At 50.1% G+C, this 16,711-nt stretch overlaps 6 protein-coding genes across 6 annotated transcripts; 2 read left to right on the top strand and 4 right to left on the bottom strand.

The window, feature by feature from the left end:
- Positions 1 to 87: 87 nt before the first annotated feature.
- On the bottom strand, positions 88 to 825 carry MRS44_012072 (uncharacterized protein; the record flags this gene model as incomplete). The annotated part of the gene is made up of 2 exons (XM_046269580.2): positions 88 to 234; positions 295 to 825. The coding sequence occupies 2 exons, from the start codon at positions 823 to 825 to the stop codon at positions 88 to 90; spliced, it is 678 nt and encodes a 225-aa protein (XP_046133479.2).
- Positions 826 to 1,177: 352 nt separating this feature from the next.
- Positions 1,178 to 2,025, bottom strand: MRS44_012071 (uncharacterized protein; the record flags this gene model as incomplete). Its single annotated transcript, XM_046269579.2, has 2 exons — positions 1,178 to 1,540; positions 1,594 to 2,025. 2 exons carry the CDS (start codon positions 2,023 to 2,025, stop codon positions 1,178 to 1,180), a joined length of 795 nt encoding a protein of 264 aa, XP_046133480.2.
- Positions 2,026 to 2,655: 630 nt separating this feature from the next.
- On the top strand, positions 2,656 to 3,957 carry MRS44_012070 (uncharacterized protein; the record flags this gene model as incomplete). The annotated part of the gene is made up of 1 exon (XM_046276240.2): positions 2,656 to 3,957. One exon carries the CDS (start codon positions 2,656 to 2,658, stop codon positions 3,955 to 3,957), a length of 1,302 nt encoding a protein of 433 aa, XP_046133481.2.
- Positions 3,958 to 4,986: 1,029 nt separating this feature from the next.
- Positions 4,987 to 6,649, bottom strand: MRS44_012069 (uncharacterized protein; the record flags this gene model as incomplete). The annotated part of the gene is made up of 3 exons (XM_046270916.2): positions 4,987 to 5,304; positions 5,352 to 6,092; positions 6,152 to 6,649. The coding sequence occupies 3 exons, from the start codon at positions 6,647 to 6,649 to the stop codon at positions 4,987 to 4,989; spliced, it is 1,557 nt and encodes a 518-aa protein (XP_046133482.1).
- Positions 6,650 to 9,854: 3,205 nt separating this feature from the next.
- On the top strand, positions 9,855 to 10,583 carry MRS44_012068 (uncharacterized protein; the record flags this gene model as incomplete). The annotated part of the gene is made up of 1 exon (XM_046273838.2): positions 9,855 to 10,583. The coding sequence occupies one exon, from the start codon at positions 9,855 to 9,857 to the stop codon at positions 10,581 to 10,583; it is 729 nt and encodes a 242-aa protein (XP_046133483.2).
- Positions 10,584 to 13,087: 2,504 nt separating this feature from the next.
- On the bottom strand, positions 13,088 to 15,011 carry MRS44_012067 (uncharacterized protein; the record flags this gene model as incomplete). The annotated part of the gene is made up of 4 exons (XM_046269581.2): positions 13,088 to 13,327; positions 13,375 to 13,480; positions 13,531 to 14,718; positions 14,923 to 15,011. The coding sequence occupies 4 exons, from the start codon at positions 15,009 to 15,011 to the stop codon at positions 13,088 to 13,090; spliced, it is 1,623 nt and encodes a 540-aa protein (XP_046133484.2).
- Positions 15,012 to 16,711: the final 1,700 nt, after the last annotated feature.

Raw genomic sequence — 16,711 nt, 5'->3', positions numbered from 1 at the left:
GGCTAGTTCTCTTTCTCCTACTTTGTACCTATGTAGCTAAGGAATGAGACTACGCTAATCTCCTAGGACTAACCGCCTCAGTGTTTCCTAGAACCTGAGAACTCTTCCCTCATCTCTCAGCTCGTCGGTTCGACGACGTACAAAGCGACGTGTTCGTGAAGATGACCTTGAACGACTAAGCGATGGCTGAGAGAAACTCACTCGTCTCGGTGCGTTGTTCGGAGTAACAATTTCCTTTGAACAATATGGTTAGCAGAGGCCTTCAAAGTAGTTAGGCTAGGTGAATCAACTTACAGCAGGTTCATTATCAGATAAGGACAGAGTCTCTAGGGCTGGAAGTGACTCGGCTGGTGAAGTAGGCTGGTGCTGACACGGCAAGTTTCGTGATCTCTTTGACACGCGAGGTCGAGCTCTTGCCGTAATTTTGGCTTCAAGCCACTCGGTCGCTTCGGTATCAGTTTTGAATGAGTGTCCAGGTACTCGGACCAGTCCGTTTGGCGTTGAGATCAAGGCGCCATGTAGGAGCGCTTGAGCTCGAACCCAGTCGACGCAACGCCGAATGGTAGGCAGAGTCGTCTTCTTATACCCTCGTCCTCTGGGACCCAGGTTGCACTTCTCCATTAGAATTTGGAATCTGTTGAAACCCTGACTTAAAACCGCATCAAGGTCGTTGGGCCCGTCGGCTCTGTCCAGCAGAGCGTTCAAGATGGCGCCATGAGTTTCATCGCAGTATCGGAACTGCCGCTTGTTTGTTTTCGGCCGCCTTTCAAACAGTCGGGGAATTTGAAAGTCATTAATTTCAACCACTTTATCGTCGGGGGACATGATTGCTGTAGTAAGATGTTGATATTGAAGTTCATGGAGCTGATGGAAAGGGATGGGCAGAGTTGTCGGATAAGTATTATAGTGCGACGCTTTCTTTGGCTGTTCAGAGCCTGTTCGTAAAGAGACTCGCCCTTTCAGCGTGAAATAGTGGCTCACAATGGCAAGGGTACGCCGTCTTTGTTCCCAAGGAACAAAGAGCTGCCTTTGTGTTTTGTATCTTTGTCACAGCCTCTTTCCAACAAAGGTGGGTAGCATAATTAGCTTCATAGAAGACACATTGTTAAGAACATTGAAATTGTGTTCAAGTTCTTAAATGCCAGACACCCGCCTTGACTGCCTAAGGGACATAGCTTCAAGATGAACTACCCATGCGTTCAGCCACACCAACAATCCAGTCAACAACTTCTGTCTTAGAGCTCAAAGGCGCCACATGGTCACCAGGAATGCTTGTAACATCAACCTTGTTACCGCTCTCCTGCTCAATCATCTCAATTCCAGCTCTCTGAACCTGGGGTGAGATTGCCCTGTCGTTCTCACAAAGGAGATATGACACCGGGGCATCCTTGAAACCAGCGTATGTCAACGGATTCGCAAAGCTCGTGGATGAGTGTTTCGCTAGCTTTGCAGCCCAGAATTCGCCTTCATCTTTGGGCATGTTCGAGAACGACAGCTCAGCGACCTTTGGGATATCTGGGTAGTAGAACCAGCCATTTTCCTTTTCATTGTCAGTTTGGTGACCTTGGCCACTACTGGGCTTGTGAAACAAACATCTATTGCCATGGGAACCTTTTCCTCGGATGGAAAGGCAGCCTTGACAGTTCCAGCTGACCCTCCCACGTTGGGCACCAGAGATTTCATGTAGGCGATCCCAATGATTCCACCCTGAAGGCCCTGCCTCTGTCTCTCTTTCTTGGATAATCCCTTTACACTCTCCGTAGCTGGGGTGCCGCCGTAGGAGTGAGTGATGAGAATCACGTCGTTACCGAGGTCGGCGAGTTCGCGGACGTGCTTTGCGATGAATTCTGCATCGTCGTACATGGTTGGCAGCGGCCCCTCCCTAGCACCAGTCACGAGGCCAACGCTTGGGATATGCAGGGCTTTGATATCGTAGCCTCTTGCTGCCACTGCTTCAACGAATGGGTCATAAAACTCGGGGAGGCCGGAAGCCCCGGGGACGATGAGCAATGAGGGTCGAGCCATGGCGGATTAACGACTCTGTAGCCAAAAACAACAGTCAATTACTCCTTTGGATATTGGAAAGATCCAAATGTGAGGAAGTATGGCGTCTTTAATACTGTGGAGCTTCGCCCCTGCTATCCTTCCACCCTTGTCGCGTTGGATCACGTTTCCTATATGAAGACACAACTCTTCTCCTCTTCCAGACCATGTGATATTAATAATTGGAAATCGCTGAGAATAAAGTGTCCCGAATAGGTCATACCAAGCGCCAGTGCAACCGAGCTTACTTGACAGGATGACGGCGCAGCCAGAGCCACTTCTGACATCAGCACTCTGCTATGATTGTGCCCTCACGCTGCAGAGAGGTTAATAATTAATAGTTGTAGGAAGCCGAGGCAATGTGCCCAAAAGCGAAGAAGCCAACACGGAGGGTAAAGGATTGAAATGAAAACTGGCTTTTCAACCATTGTTACACAGGTTAGGCAACAGTAAGGATTCGTGTGGTGTACCACAGCCACGTCACGAGACATACACCATGTGAACATGGTATGATCTCAGCAAACAACTCTTCCTCCTTCTTGAGGCTTATGTCTCAAGACTTGGCTCTCCAAGCTTCTTGTTTTCCAATGACGTCTCCGTTAGCTCTCGACCATGTCTCTCGCCGCATCCCCCGCCGATGTCATCATCGAGATCATCACATACCTTTGCCCCCACGATCTCGCACAGCTTAGCAGAACGTGCAAGAGCATCAACGAAATCACTGGGCCATGCCTATGGCGAAACATTGAACTACACAATCCAGGCTACCATGAGTCATCCTCAGAGCTCGACTTCCCTCCGCCCTTTATCCCAGCCTCGAAACGACCATACCTGGGCCCGGGTTTGAGTGATCGATATGAAAACCGACATTCAACCATGTTTTTCCAACTGCTCCATGACATAAACTCTTGCGACAAAAAACGGTTCAGCGAGATTGCCTCGCGAGTCAAAAGCTTATGCGCCGTTGTAGGTTGGAACGACCGTTACATTTGGCACCTTCTACCATCCTTCACCAACTTGGAGGTCCTCGAGCTGCATGGTCAATATTACCCCTTCGATATCGAAATGCGAGGCCCATCTCTTGAACGCCTCCGCTTCATCAAGCTCTTTGCATATGTTCCATCCGCAGCTGTCAAGTGGATACTCTCCTGTACCAACGCTTTGGAGCGCTTGGAGCTGGGCCTGCTTGACCGTCCCGTCTCGAATATCCAAGCAGAACATCCCGCTCATTGGCCTTTACCCGAGGAACAAGTAGGCGAGAATGGAAATTTCGCAGACTATGGGAGTTTAGATGGGGAGTGGGTGATCCCACGACCACTTGGATGTGTCTTTACCCAACTCGAGATCGCCCTGCCCAATCTAACACATCTTTACCTCTGTCAGCCCTGTCAAAACGACCCTTCTACTGCAGACCAGGTATACAGATGGTCATCTCGTGCGGAGGCAGCAGCCCTCGCCGACTGGAGACGCTTGCTGTTGGCTTCGAGTAAGACTTTGGAGACACTGGTGTTGGAACAGAGACCCGGGGCCGAAGAACTTGAGAGAGACATCGATGGCGAAGTTTGTTTCATGTTGAACAACAGTATGGGAACTGGTAACAGAGCTCTTGTAGAAATTCTCGAGGAAATATTGTTTCAAGACGGCGCTTTTCCGTCTTTGAGGCGTGTTTACCTCTATGGTTTTGCCGTTGGCCAGGACTTTGCCCTGCAACCTTCAAAGTCAACCGCTGGCGGACATCTCATGAACCGCCTCAAGAGACTGAATGTCACTTGCGAGGCGAGGTTGGGTCGATGGACAGAGTTTGAGGGTGTCAATAACGAAACGAGTTGGGCAGAGTGGGATGGCGAGGGTCGAGACTATCAGGATGAGAGTCAGCCGGATATGAGGTGGGATACTCTGCTGGCCAGAGTATAGGTAAATGAAGTTTCATGTCTTGCTTAAAATGGTGATATCAACGCTAAACCTGACACGGAGATGGATTCATCTTTGAGGCGTCCTCTCCTCACGCTGCAAACCAAGCAGGGTCTGTTGGTGTCGAAAATAGCTACATGAAGAATATATTGTCTGCAATCATTACAAGAAGCCATCAGCCACAATAGCAAAAGACACACTTATGAAGAATCTGTTTGATGCTCTAAAATTCTGCTTCGAACGACTAAATCATCAAACCGGCCCCTTACGACTCTTAGTCATATAGCCACCATTCTGTTCCATCCTTGTCAACCCTGCTAAGTGTTCCAATCTTTTCCAAACCTGAATTAATAGCTTCGTCACCAGCGTCGCGTTTACTCTTGCAATTGGCACACTGCTTCTTGTCCATATTGTTGTAATGATAGCATTGGACCTCAGTTCTGAACATTTGCATGCAACGCCATTTCTTGTGGTCGTCTCGGACCACGGTTGTGGCTTGTTTCGGCATTGGACTGTTTCAAACGATTGTTCGGAAGGGATTGTGTAGGTGCGGTGGTGGTTTGGATTATGTTCTTTGCTGAATTGGTTTGTGTCAAGCTGTAAAAGTGGTGAGAGAGGATATGGCCGGGTATATATATTTCTGCATTATGTACGGATCGCGGGTGTTGAAGAACATGTTCGTGAGTCACGTTTCATGACAGGGCCAGTTCTCGCTCTGATCCAGCACTAGGGTTGAGAAATAACTTCTGCTCACCATTGACTTGTTTGCTACACCACCTGGAATTATGTCTCTAATTTACTGTAGAGAATACTAGAGTCTTTCATCCAGCCACACCTCACAAACGCCCTAATCACTGACATCCTTCTGAGCCTTAATCACTATTTCACGAATTCCCATTCGTTCATGGCCAGTGGCATTATGTGACAGCTTCAATTCGTCTAGAATAGTGACAGTGTTTCTTATCGATCGGGTCCGTCTTGGCCGTGGTAACGACAGGTTACCCAACAAGATTAACTAACCCTGTGGCCAAACTAGCTGAGATACTTGATGAACAGTGTCCATCCCGTCACAATCATAGCAACCAATGCCGACAGAGTGTAGATGGTCCATGGCTTATACACTCTTCTCTTGGTGAGTGGATCACTGTCCCGGTCGGTGATGTCTCCTTCACGCCTCTCTCGCTCCTTTCTGGTCATGGTGATTCCCCGACCAAGCTTCTTGTAGTCGACGAGGATGTAGGACAGGCCGATAAAGAAACCCACGGCCTTGATGCAGGACGACACGATCAATACTCGGCCGTAGCCCATCTTCTCTGTACCATCTTGCACGACACCGTAGACAACTTCCATCTAGAACAGGTTAGTGGGAGACTGGCGATAAGGCTATGGGTACTCACAATAGTGGCGCCTGAGTTATTAAAAGCACGCCAAACTCCAAAAGCAGTGCCAAGTTTGTCTTGATCCGCCACGAGCAGAGGGATGCTGACATTGAGGGGCATTCCGTTGATGAGGCCTGCAATCGACTGAAACACCAAAGCCACGAGCGGGTGGGCGTTGGTGAATCCGATCAATGAGTTGGCAAGGATGTAAACCAGAGGAGCCAAGGCAACCAAGTGAAAGCGGTGCCCATACCTATCGATGAGCCATCCAATGATTGGAGCACCGACAATCCGAATAACCTTTTGGCCCGTGGTCATGAAACCTGCTGTCTCTTCCTTGTATCCCTTCATGCGAATCATGTCGGCAGCCGAAACACCAAAACCGTTGGCTCCACCACTCTGGAGGATCTGAGTACCAGGAAGCATAAGGTACTGCCAAGGAAGATGGAACAATGAGTCCCAAGACCATGTCTTCTTGACATTAAGTCCATGATTCTTAGCAACCGCCTTGGCCCTTGCTGAAGTAAGGCGGTACGACTTGGGGATCCATGTCCTCTCAAAGATGACATAGAAGATGTTGATGACCATACTGGCGCAGCAGAAGAAGGCAGGGACCCAGAAAGTCCATCCATACCAGCCAGTCTTGTCTCGGATCGGGATAGCAACCATGCCTGCAACGAGGCCGACCGTGCTGGAGAGGGCGTTTTCGAGACCGAAGGCGAAGGCGAGGCCACCGGCACCGAACCAGTGATATATGAACTAAGTCACAAGGATGTCAGTATCAGTGCATAAGTAGAAGCTATTGGTGGGTTGGTTACCTTCTGTTGGGCCTGGTCAAGAACGGCAATGCCAAAGCCCATGACAATATGGCCAGCAACCAGCATCCGCCAAGCAGTGACGTGAATAGCAGCGGCAGCAATCACGGACCCAATAAAGATGATGACAGTACAGCATATCGTGACTGGATTAGGACCCCACCAGTCCAGAATCATTCCTCCTAAGATGGGGAAGATAGAGTTGACAAACGAGTCGGCGCTGGCAATGACTCCAAACTGGGCGTTCGTGATGTTGAGTTCCTCACGAAGAGTGTTCTTCAACGGACCCAGACTTGCGTTCGTCCAGTTCTGGCCAATGGGGAATGCGATGACACAAGCTAGGGCAATCCATTTGTACGTCCAGGGGATTGGCTTGTCCACTGGTTCGTCCTCAGCTGGTGAGTTGCTGTCCTGATCGCTCGGAGCCCCGGAGACTTGGACCGTGGCGTCCTTCTCATCGTAGAGAACCTTTTGGTGAGGCTCTGACTTTTCTGTCGCCATTGTGAAGTTTGAAAAGATGGTGAAGAATGCGCTACTCGTTGGTGAGATTCACTCTCGTCCAATGTCTTGGTTTTATCAACGCCTCGGTAGATCTCTACCCCGAGCCTCATCCCACTCGAACCTCATCCCACAAGAGCCTCCTCGGAGTCCGTGCTTCGCCCAGAGTCACTACTGCATCACAATCGGAGCCGACTCCGTCCCGTTGGGTGCTATCGAAAAGAACCTGACCCTGTAAGGCGTGGGCGTTGCTTAGCTTGCGTGGGGGATCATCGCCTCGTGAGGAAGGGGAAGCGGCTCTTGAGGCAGGGTTCGATTGGAGCGGTTCGTACCGAGCTGAGTGCCAAGATCGCTTAAAAATGATGCTTAATCTTTAAGTACGCATAGTCCGCTCTTAGTTGCTGACGGGACACTGCGCGGTGGATCGTAGATTGATAAGCTGGCCTCGTGTGCGGCTTTTAATCTCTGTGGCCGAACCAACAGAGTGTAACAATTCTTTTGAGTTCAAGAGGATCGTGTTGGATGCTACGTGCCTAGGGTATCCTTGTTGGTATGTTCGTGTTCCTGTAATGCCCATAGCAATGACTGTCTCCAGATGCCGGTATCGAAAGTTCTGCTAAATGAGATCAGCCCTTCAGCAGTCACCGATAACAAACCTGCCCAGCTTCTTGGCAGAGAATAGCTTTCAAATAAATCTATCACGAGCATCAGCCATCAAGCCAGGGTGGATCATGTTTCTGAGCGAAGGCGCGTTCCCTCTCTCGTCACATTCTCTGGCTCGTTTAATAGGCGATAGGTCATCAAAGTGGAGATGCCGTTATCACCGGTCTGGGTCCGGCGTGGAGCGCGGCTGTTGATTTGAATCCTTCCAGCGAGCACGACAAAAGGCCCTCTATTGGCATTAATAATTCGTATTCCTCATCAAGAAATGATGGCCGAGCCAACAATTGCCAATCTGGGTACGTATGCTGGTTAAGAGAAAAAGAGTCACCTCGGCGGAAGATTGAAAGGCCGCTCACGCATGAGAATTATAAGTGAGGGCTGGCTTTGCTTTCTTTCACCTATGACGATGGACATATTAGCATATCCTTCCCTAAAGGAAGCTATAAAGACGTCATAATAACAATACACTAATACATGATGGATACATAAAGCACTACTTCATACTAGGATATCCTTTAATCATAATAAATACATTATTATCATAAGAAAGAGAGGCCTTCAAGAGTAGTAAGGCTCGCAGCCAAGGCTCAACATGGCGTCTTTCGTGTCTCTAACCCCTATGTTACCAGCTGAGCGGCCGACTGTGCATCAAGAAATGGGGCATCGAAACGGCCTTGATATTTCCATCTATCTCAACGGGATGCCAAGACCAGAGTTTTTCTCAGTGGGATAATTATGGAGACAATTGCTGACTCGCTACAGGCTCAAGGAAGCCCAACCTCCTTGTCATGTATGGTCTTGGCGTGAGTGAGACTTGACTGAAACCCACAGGCCGGCCACCAGGTCCGATCAGATATCCTGGTCGTCCGTTCATGCATGTTTCTGATGATTGGTCCTTGCTTTCGGTTTGTTCCGGTTCTCTTGCTTTTCCGGCGGATAAGTATGCAAGTTCGGAAATGTCTTCAGCGCCAGCAGGTTGCCATCTTTGGCGTTGAGGCTCTCATTTGACGTTAAAAACGGCCTTTCAAGAACTAATGCCCTTTCCATTCTATAATCTTCGGACTGGATAAATACATAGAGCACCTAACATCTTGTTCCGAGACCTACAAACAGTATTCTTATTGTTTGATACAGAGACGGATGGAGAGAGCATTCTTGGCGCTGTGGGGCAAAGATTGTATCCCACGGATATGCACGTTCCAGTTTCACTCGAATCAGTGAACTCGGGCTGTATTTCCGCGAGAACCGATCGAGAGCCCAACGCGGTCGCTCTGTGCTCTGAAGGCTGAGCTCAACATGTTAAGAGGTGGCTATGATAGGGTCATTAGAATGATTACCTTGGGCCTGCATAATAACAAGCTGACTATAGCATCTTTATTCCCGCGCCATTGCCTCCTTCCGGCGCGCCAGTCGATGCCGATGTGAGCATCACCAATCGCTTGTGGCTCTGCCTACACCGTTATGACCAGGGGTCCTGTAGCGCTAGGTATCTCGGCTCACAGCGTAATTCGGAGAAATCCTCCAGTCTCGATTATTTCGCCGGAACATGCCCTTTTTTAACATGAAACGGCGATCAAGGACGGCAGCTTCGGTGAACTGCCTGGCGGCTCTTGTCAACTTCTCTAGGATACGGCAGAGATGTCAGAGCTTCAGTTACCAAGTGTTAAAGTGGCCCCGTCAAACGAGGAGAGGATATGGGCTTTCGACGAGTTCTATTGATGGCCAACATCATCTGGGCTTTAGTAGTCAAGGGCATTGGGTTCGAATGCAGTCAGTGATTAAGCATCGCATTTTTTCCCCGCGCCTATGGCCAACGCTCTCTCCTAGACTGAGAGGCGAAATTTAGACACCAACGATGACCATACCCAACATCATCCATCGGTTACCATTGCTTGAGGTGGAAACTCTTTGCAGGGACTCTGGTGATATCAAGAGTACATTTCTCTATTTTTTTATTTTCGAATGCTGTGCCGATATGATCAGGGTTCTTTGGTCGCTATACATGACCATCCTTCGAGAAGAAAATGCCTTGCGCTGATGTCTAAGATCGCCTAAACGTTTTTCCCCGATCGAGACTCTCGAAGACGAAGAAACTATTACGAGGTACATCACGGCCGATCAATTCTCGATGGCTGCACGTGGAGTTCTACAGCCTCATGAAGTTTTCACCATCTCACCGTCGCGGCGTTCAGGACCTCCTTCAGCGGTCGGGGTCACACCAGCGACCAATTGCAATGAAATGCCAAACTTTTTGGAGCGTTATTTATTGCACGAGTGGTAAGGGCCAGGTTAGGAATTTTCACGGTCTTGGTTGCTCGAGAGCCCATTCGCTAATAACCCAGGCTTGCCAGTGTCATGCCGGGTTGCCAGCGTCAACAGCTGGCAAGGCGAAACCGCCTTTGTTTGCCAACTCCCGTGAACGTTAACACTACCTCTTTTCTTCACTCTCACAATCCCACACTACTAACAGTCAATCACAACCATCCACACAGTAAGATTCACTCTCTGCCCCAAATCAACCTTAACCTAACCGGCGATTCCAGGCATGGCTCCAGAGTCCTCTCGAGAAAAAGACACACGCCACCACGCGCTCCCCAAGAGACGGCTTTCGACCCACGACCAAGAACCAGACGATCATGAAAGCAAGCGCGCTAGAATCGGAGACTACTCTGCCCAGTCTCAACCAACCTTTTCCACGAACTCTGCCCCTTCCACGAGCCCCTTCTACGTGGGACAAGTCGAAGCGACCACACCCTTCAACGAAAACATCGACGACGCCAGCGAAGGCAACAAGCAGTGGGGTGAAACCGGACAATATTTCTCACCAAATGCCGCTGCTCTGACGGTCGTGGAGAGGGCCACGGTCCTCTGCAAACCTTCACCCTTCTCTTCCCAACGCCAGCTTTCAGTCCTGGATATCAGCTTCAACTCAACTTGCCAAACAAACTTCTGTGCGCGAATTGAGGGGTTCAATAATATGTGGGTGGCCAAACTAAGCTGCATAGACCTCTGTGATGAGCTTATTTTCAACGTTTGGGGAGAAGACGAGACGCAGGAGATCTATGGCATCATGGTTGGTGAGGGGTGGTCTAGCAAGATCATGGGAATACACTGGGGCGGTACTAGGTTCACGAGCAATGACGGCAACGCTGTCCACTTCATTATTTGGTCTCACTCATGCCCCATGGATACTCCCACGCGACTTTTGAATCTGGAAGAGGAGGCGGGGTGCAGAGAGTTCGTGGAGATGATTGGGGGCTGCTGGGTCGAGTAGGATGTCAAGCAGGAGAGACGGGGTGGAGCTTGGTCAGGGACATGCACACGGCTTTGGTGGATGGTATCAGCTATAGATCATGTAACAATCTTTTCTTCGTGGAGGTGACAATCTGTACGCTGGTGGACTTGCTCTCTGGATTCTGTGGTCGATGTGCCCCGGGCAAGGCAAGAGACGGATCAGTGCCTGCTCCTCCTGGGCTCTCATCCCAATCTGTCTTGTTCTAGACGCACGTCCCTTAATACTTGAAGTGAACGTATTAGGCCAGGTGCATACAGCTTGCACTGGATCATCGATTGCTCGGTGTGTCCGTCCCAAATACCGACCTCTTTCACCGTGTCGTATAAGGAACAGACAACAAATGCTAGCTACAGAGCACCCGCAGGCTGTCAAAGAAAAATTTTCGCCCGCCTTATAAACATCGAAATCAAGTGCATTACATATATACATGGCTCGCTGATGGGCAAATGCAAGGCGCTCGGTATTCACGACGAGGGCGACGACGCGACACGACACGAACGCCATTGCGTCAACTAAGTCATTAATGACAAATACCATGTGTTAGGTCTTTCATTATCCACATCACGGGAATTTCAGTCCAGTTCAAGGACTTTCGCCGCAAGGCGTGTCATCGCCTCATCGCTGAGTACCCAGGTCCCCAGTCCCAGCACATATGTTCATGGTTGACTCAGCCTGTCTTCGAATACCGTCTAGTAAGGTTCTACAGGAGTAGGTTGAAGGCTCAAAAGCTAAACTCAAGCATAAGAGACTTCAGGGGCGGTCACAGGCGTGAACTCTGCTGGGTTCAATCATGGTTGTTTTCGAGACAACCTTCAGCGCAGCAAAACCAACTTTGCCTTGTCCCTCAAAGATGCCACTTCAGGTCTAAGATGAAAGAACACCTCTCCCTTAATCAGAGGCAAGGTGGAGGGGCTCATACTTCATAAAACCTGCGGTTATGATACGGAGTCGTACTGGGTTACATAGTCCAAGACTACAGTTGACTTGGCCCATATACACGATGGGGCTTGTCTGTTCGCTTTTATACGTGGTTTCAGAACACCCTATCGGACATGAACTCTCAAATATACCACTCTCTTTCACTTCAAACTTCTGACGTTGTCAAAGGATCGTCTTGAAAGGTCAAAGCTCCCTTGTTACTATTGTCTCTCAAGTGGCGTCTCTTGCTACTGAGCACTACCACACATCTATCTTTAAACGCGTCTTCTCATACCCCATGGGAAAATAAAGCTCGTTGCGGGGATTTGTGGACGTTCTCCTTAGGGTCCGCCGTTGAAGCTCTAGGGCTAAGAATGCGGCCCCGTTGTGAGTTAACCTTAATGGAACCTCTGGAGTTGGTACGTAGTGACATAGATGAGGCTATTTGCACCTTCGCTGACCTAAGGATGTCGCACCACCAACCTCGAACAGAGTTGAAGGGCAATCACAGTGAGGTGGCTGTTTCCCAGCGACTATCTAATCAGCGTGGCTGGGTTTTGCTGTGGATACGTTGAGGGGTGATAGACTCAGTTTGCCCAAAGGCGGAGCCCGGTCCTAACCTATTGGTGTTGAAGTGTAGGGAGGGATTTGTGAGATGCCACCGCATCCTTTCTCGAGGATGAAGAGATAGTATTGCGGCGGGGGCCCTCTTTCCGAGGAATGCGAAGCACCAACGTCAACGTATGAAAACATGACGTCAGGTCTTAACCCACAGTTGAACTGAGTTGGTGGAGTGAAATAACGAACCCCAGAGTTATTGCTAGCGGGGTCAGAGATAGATCAGCAGAGCGCGCTTCCCATTACTTTGAGAGGCAGGAGATGAGAGAACACATGACTAAGTTACTCCATCAAAGACTATATCTCGACCCAACTAAACCGACAACCCACTAAACAGTGGGCTTGCTGACCTGTTGGTTGTGAAAAGATGGATAACTGAGACAACCTCTTGGCCTATAATATGTCAACGAGACGAACGTGTGTGTGCTGGGTCCACACAGTTCATAAACTAGAAGTCATGTCGGAGGAGCGGCTCCGCAGTTGTTGGTTCTCCAGTTTAAATATACGGTTGCCTAACAGAACAAGGATGATCGACAGGAACCCCGTGTCATGATAGATAATAAGACCCACGTTTTATGTAACCATGGCCCCTCAAGGTGTGCTTTTCATAGGTGGGTGATAAGAACTGTCTGGGAATTATTAAATGCCGCGGTACGAGCGCGCAAGGGTGAGAGACGCAATATGGTGCAGAGAGACAAGTAAGCGACCCATTGGAGGGTTCCCCACATGCGAGACAAGATGATTCTCAACGCGAGATCTATAATTTTGTCAATGCTCTATGAGCACAGACAGTATCGCTGGTCTAGTCTAACAGCCAGGTCTGTCTATGGGTATCCAAAATGTTTCAAAACACAATTCCAATCCAATTCATCCTTCATCACAGTGATATGTGTGATTCTATGGTTCTTGTGGTGGTTGTAATCTTGTGGTTCCTGTGGTCCCACAGTTTACGACTTGTCAGAGTTGTCAGAGTTGAAGCCAGAGTCGTTGCGGACATCCTCCGCATCAGGCTTCTCGGGCATAGCACCACGGCTTGCGGACTGGACAAGTCCGAGGCGGATAGCCTCCTGCTCGACCTCGGCCTGGGTGAGGAAAGGAAGTTCCTTGGCGGCCTTGACGTAGGAGATCTTCTCGACGTAACCCTTGGCGAAAATGATGTCGATTTCCTCGAGAGAGCGGTTTGCGGTCTGAATATGTTAGATGAGATTCTTACAGATAGGCATTGGCAACTCACCTCGGGGTAGAAGAAGTAGAGGATGGGGAAGAAGCAGGCGTTGGCGACGCCAAAGAAGAGGTAGGTACCCCAGCTGAGGCTCTTGATCATGTCGGGAACAACCATGCTGGACGATGTTAGTGGATGTCATCTGCTTTTGCGGGCGACTAGACTTACACAATGAGGAAGTTGAAGAGCCAGTTGGTGCAAGTGGAGACAGCGTTGGCCTTGCCTCGGGTCTTGAGGGGGTTAACCTCAGCGGGGTAGAGCCAGGGGAGAGGCAGCCAGGTAGCTCCGAAAGAGGCAATGTAGGTGAAGAGACCAACAAGGGCTCCCTTGGACGAAGCTGTATCCTCCGGGTGCTTGCCACCAGGGATAAGGCAGGCGAAGGTGAGGATCATGGAAAACATCTGACCAGCAGTTCCGTAAAGAAGAAGCTTTCGGCGACCGACGCGCTCAATGATGAACCAAGACGAGGTGGCGAAGATGCTGTAGACGATCATGTTGACACCGCCAAGAAGCATAGCAAGGTTCTTGTCTCCAAAGATCTTGGTGCAGAGAATGGGGAAGTAGTAGATGACGGCGTTGCAACCACCAACCTGCTGCATGAACTGAGAACCAGAGCCAAGCAACATACGTCGGAAGTGCTGAGTCTTTCCACCAGTGAAGAGCGCCTTGATGGGAGTGGTCTTCTGACCAGCGAAGCCAGATGCACGGATGGAGTCGAGGACAGAGTCTCGCTCCTGGCGTGTATCGTCGCTGTCAATCTCGTAGCCACGGATGGCGGCAATGACACGCTCGGCGTCCTCGTACCTCTCGTGGGTGAGGAGCCATCGAGGGCTCTCGGGAAGCCAGATCATGGAAATGCAAAGAACGAAGCCAAAGATGACCTGGAAGGCAATGGGGAAACGCCAGGTGAGGTCCTGAGGTCCGTAAGAAGCACCATAGTCGACCCAGTAGGCGATGAGGGTACCGAAAGCAATGACACCACCCTCAATGCAGATGAGCAGACCACGGTTGCTAGTCTTACTGCACTCAGCCTGGTAGGTAGGGATAGTCGAAGTGTTGATACCGTTGCCGACTCCAGTGACGACACGACCGACGATGAACTGAGCAAGCTGGGCGTAACCCTTGACAGCAGAGACCTGAATGATGACACCGATGATCATGATAACACCGCCCATGATCATAGCGCGCCGTCTACCGAGGAGATCACCGATCCAGAGGATGAACATGGCTCCCATCAAGCAGCCAATCTCGTAGATGGCGGTGACCAACCCCTGGATGGTCTCATTCTTGGTTTCAGGGAAGTAATCATGAAAAGGGTCGGCGTCAATAATACCACTCATAACCCCCTGATCGAATCTGGAGTATTTTTGAGGTTAATTGATGATCTAGAGATCAAGGTTTGTGATCGTGGGGTGTCTGGGGTTGGTCCTGAGCGATCTGGTGATGTCCAACCACCAGGGTTGGCACGCCCGAACAAGACTTCGACCATCATATCCAGACACTCAAGGTGAATTATGAGAAGAATTATGATGAGGATAGTATAAAAAAGATAATACGAACCCAAACAGGAGGAAACCAGTCGTGGCCACTGTCGAGATGGCCAGCGACAACTTCTTGCCAGAAAGGCCAGCAAATGTTGGAGGCGCCATATTGAACGATGCCAAATGAGCGAAAGCAAAACCAGCTGCTTGTAACAAAATCAACAAGGCTCACCCAGGAGCAACAAAAACAGGCGTATGTGTTACGGTTATGGTTTGCAGATCAACCGACCGAGGCATCTGTCACTTTATATCTGCTACATGGACATGGCAGGGACCCGAAAATCTTTGAACGAAAAACTCTGAACCCTGAACTCCACGACGGTCCACAAGAATTAACTGTATCCACGTCTCAGGATGATCATCCTCGCACGACGGATGGAGATGTTATTACACACACACGTGAAAAGATGTGACGAAGGAACAGCTCCGCAAGCAGAGCAACCCTTGGACCGAAGCGAAAAAAGACCCCGTCCTGAGTCGTGCGGTTCCCCCAGTCGGACTGCGGGACTGGCCTTACAGGGTGCCCCCCGTGTCGTCATTCCGTGCCGGCACCCGAGCAATGTTATTGATTGTGGCCCTCCGGGATCTGCCAAGCCCGGACCCGGTCCACATGGTCGGCCCCACAGAGGAGACGACTAGACGGCTTCGCTCGGTGTTACTGAGGGAATGACGTCAGGCAGAGGTCCGAGGATAAGAGTTTTGAGTGATGGCAAGCGGCAAAGGCGCGACATTATTGTTATCGACTCCAGACTGTGGAGGACGGGGTGAAACATGAGGGTCCCCCATCACCCTGCATGGTTGCACTCTGTTCGCAGACGGGAAAGGCGTCATTGGCTCGACGCAAGCTTAATAAACGGATCATGTTGGTCAAGACTGACAGCGCAGACCTTGCTGTGTGTCTTGATGTGTCCTGATAGCATGCCGCGGTCGGGTGGTATTGCAGTATCTGAACCAACACTGGCAAGGTTCACACGTGAAGAATATGGCTTGATCTCGAGGCGCACGGTCGGGCGATCACAGCGCAGGTAATCTCACTCGTGGGGGAAAGCTCCGCAGATTTCTGACCCCAGGTAGGCAAAAGTTGGCTGACAGAGAACTTTTGCCCATGCAATGCAATGAAACCGCGGGGAGCGAAGAGCGCTTAAACCTTGGACCAACAGAGACCTACCCCCAACGAGTGAATGGGGGGAGGGGATCTTCTCCGCAATGGGGGTGAGTGCGTCGGACGAATACACGAATGCGGTGTGGCATGGTTGTTTCCATTAAGCATAGCAAACGAGCCGGTTGTAACGGTAGCAGGCGGTTGCGGGCCATGAGGGTCAACCATGGGGTAGGACAACGTCATTGTTGTCCTCCGAGATGGACTGAGGGCCGACATTTTGTGGTTCGGTCATGGACCGACGGATGCCAGGTTTTGGACTTGGCAGAGTGATGAAAGTGAAGGTCTCGCCACAGTCGATAAGGTTCTTCTGAAAAAGTTCTTTGACAGAGTTCTTTATGACGGCGTGGGGCGGTAAGAAGATTCTTCAAGATGGTGATTGATCAGGGACGGTGAGATCAAGGTGGTCAGGTGAAGCGAGGTGAAACACCAATCAGAACGTGTTTTGTGGGCCTCTGTGTGTGTCGTCATTGGCGCGCAAGGTAAAGAGTTTGATCGGTATCGCCGACGCTTGATGCCTCAATCTCAGCAAATTGAGCAAGAAGAAGAGCGCGTTGACATCTGGAATTTGCATACACAACTGCCGAAACGAATCTTCATGTAGTTGATTTCATCCTTGGCAGAGCGGGTGATCGCCGTCCAAATGGGG

Source organism: Fusarium solani (genome assembly GCF_023522795.1).
Source record: "Fusarium solani strain SB1 chromosome Unknown bctg00000008, whole genome shotgun sequence".
Classification (NCBI taxonomy): Eukaryota; Fungi; Ascomycota; class Sordariomycetes; order Hypocreales; family Nectriaceae; genus Fusarium; species Fusarium solani.
This window is presented reverse-complemented; position numbering and strand designations above follow the sequence as displayed.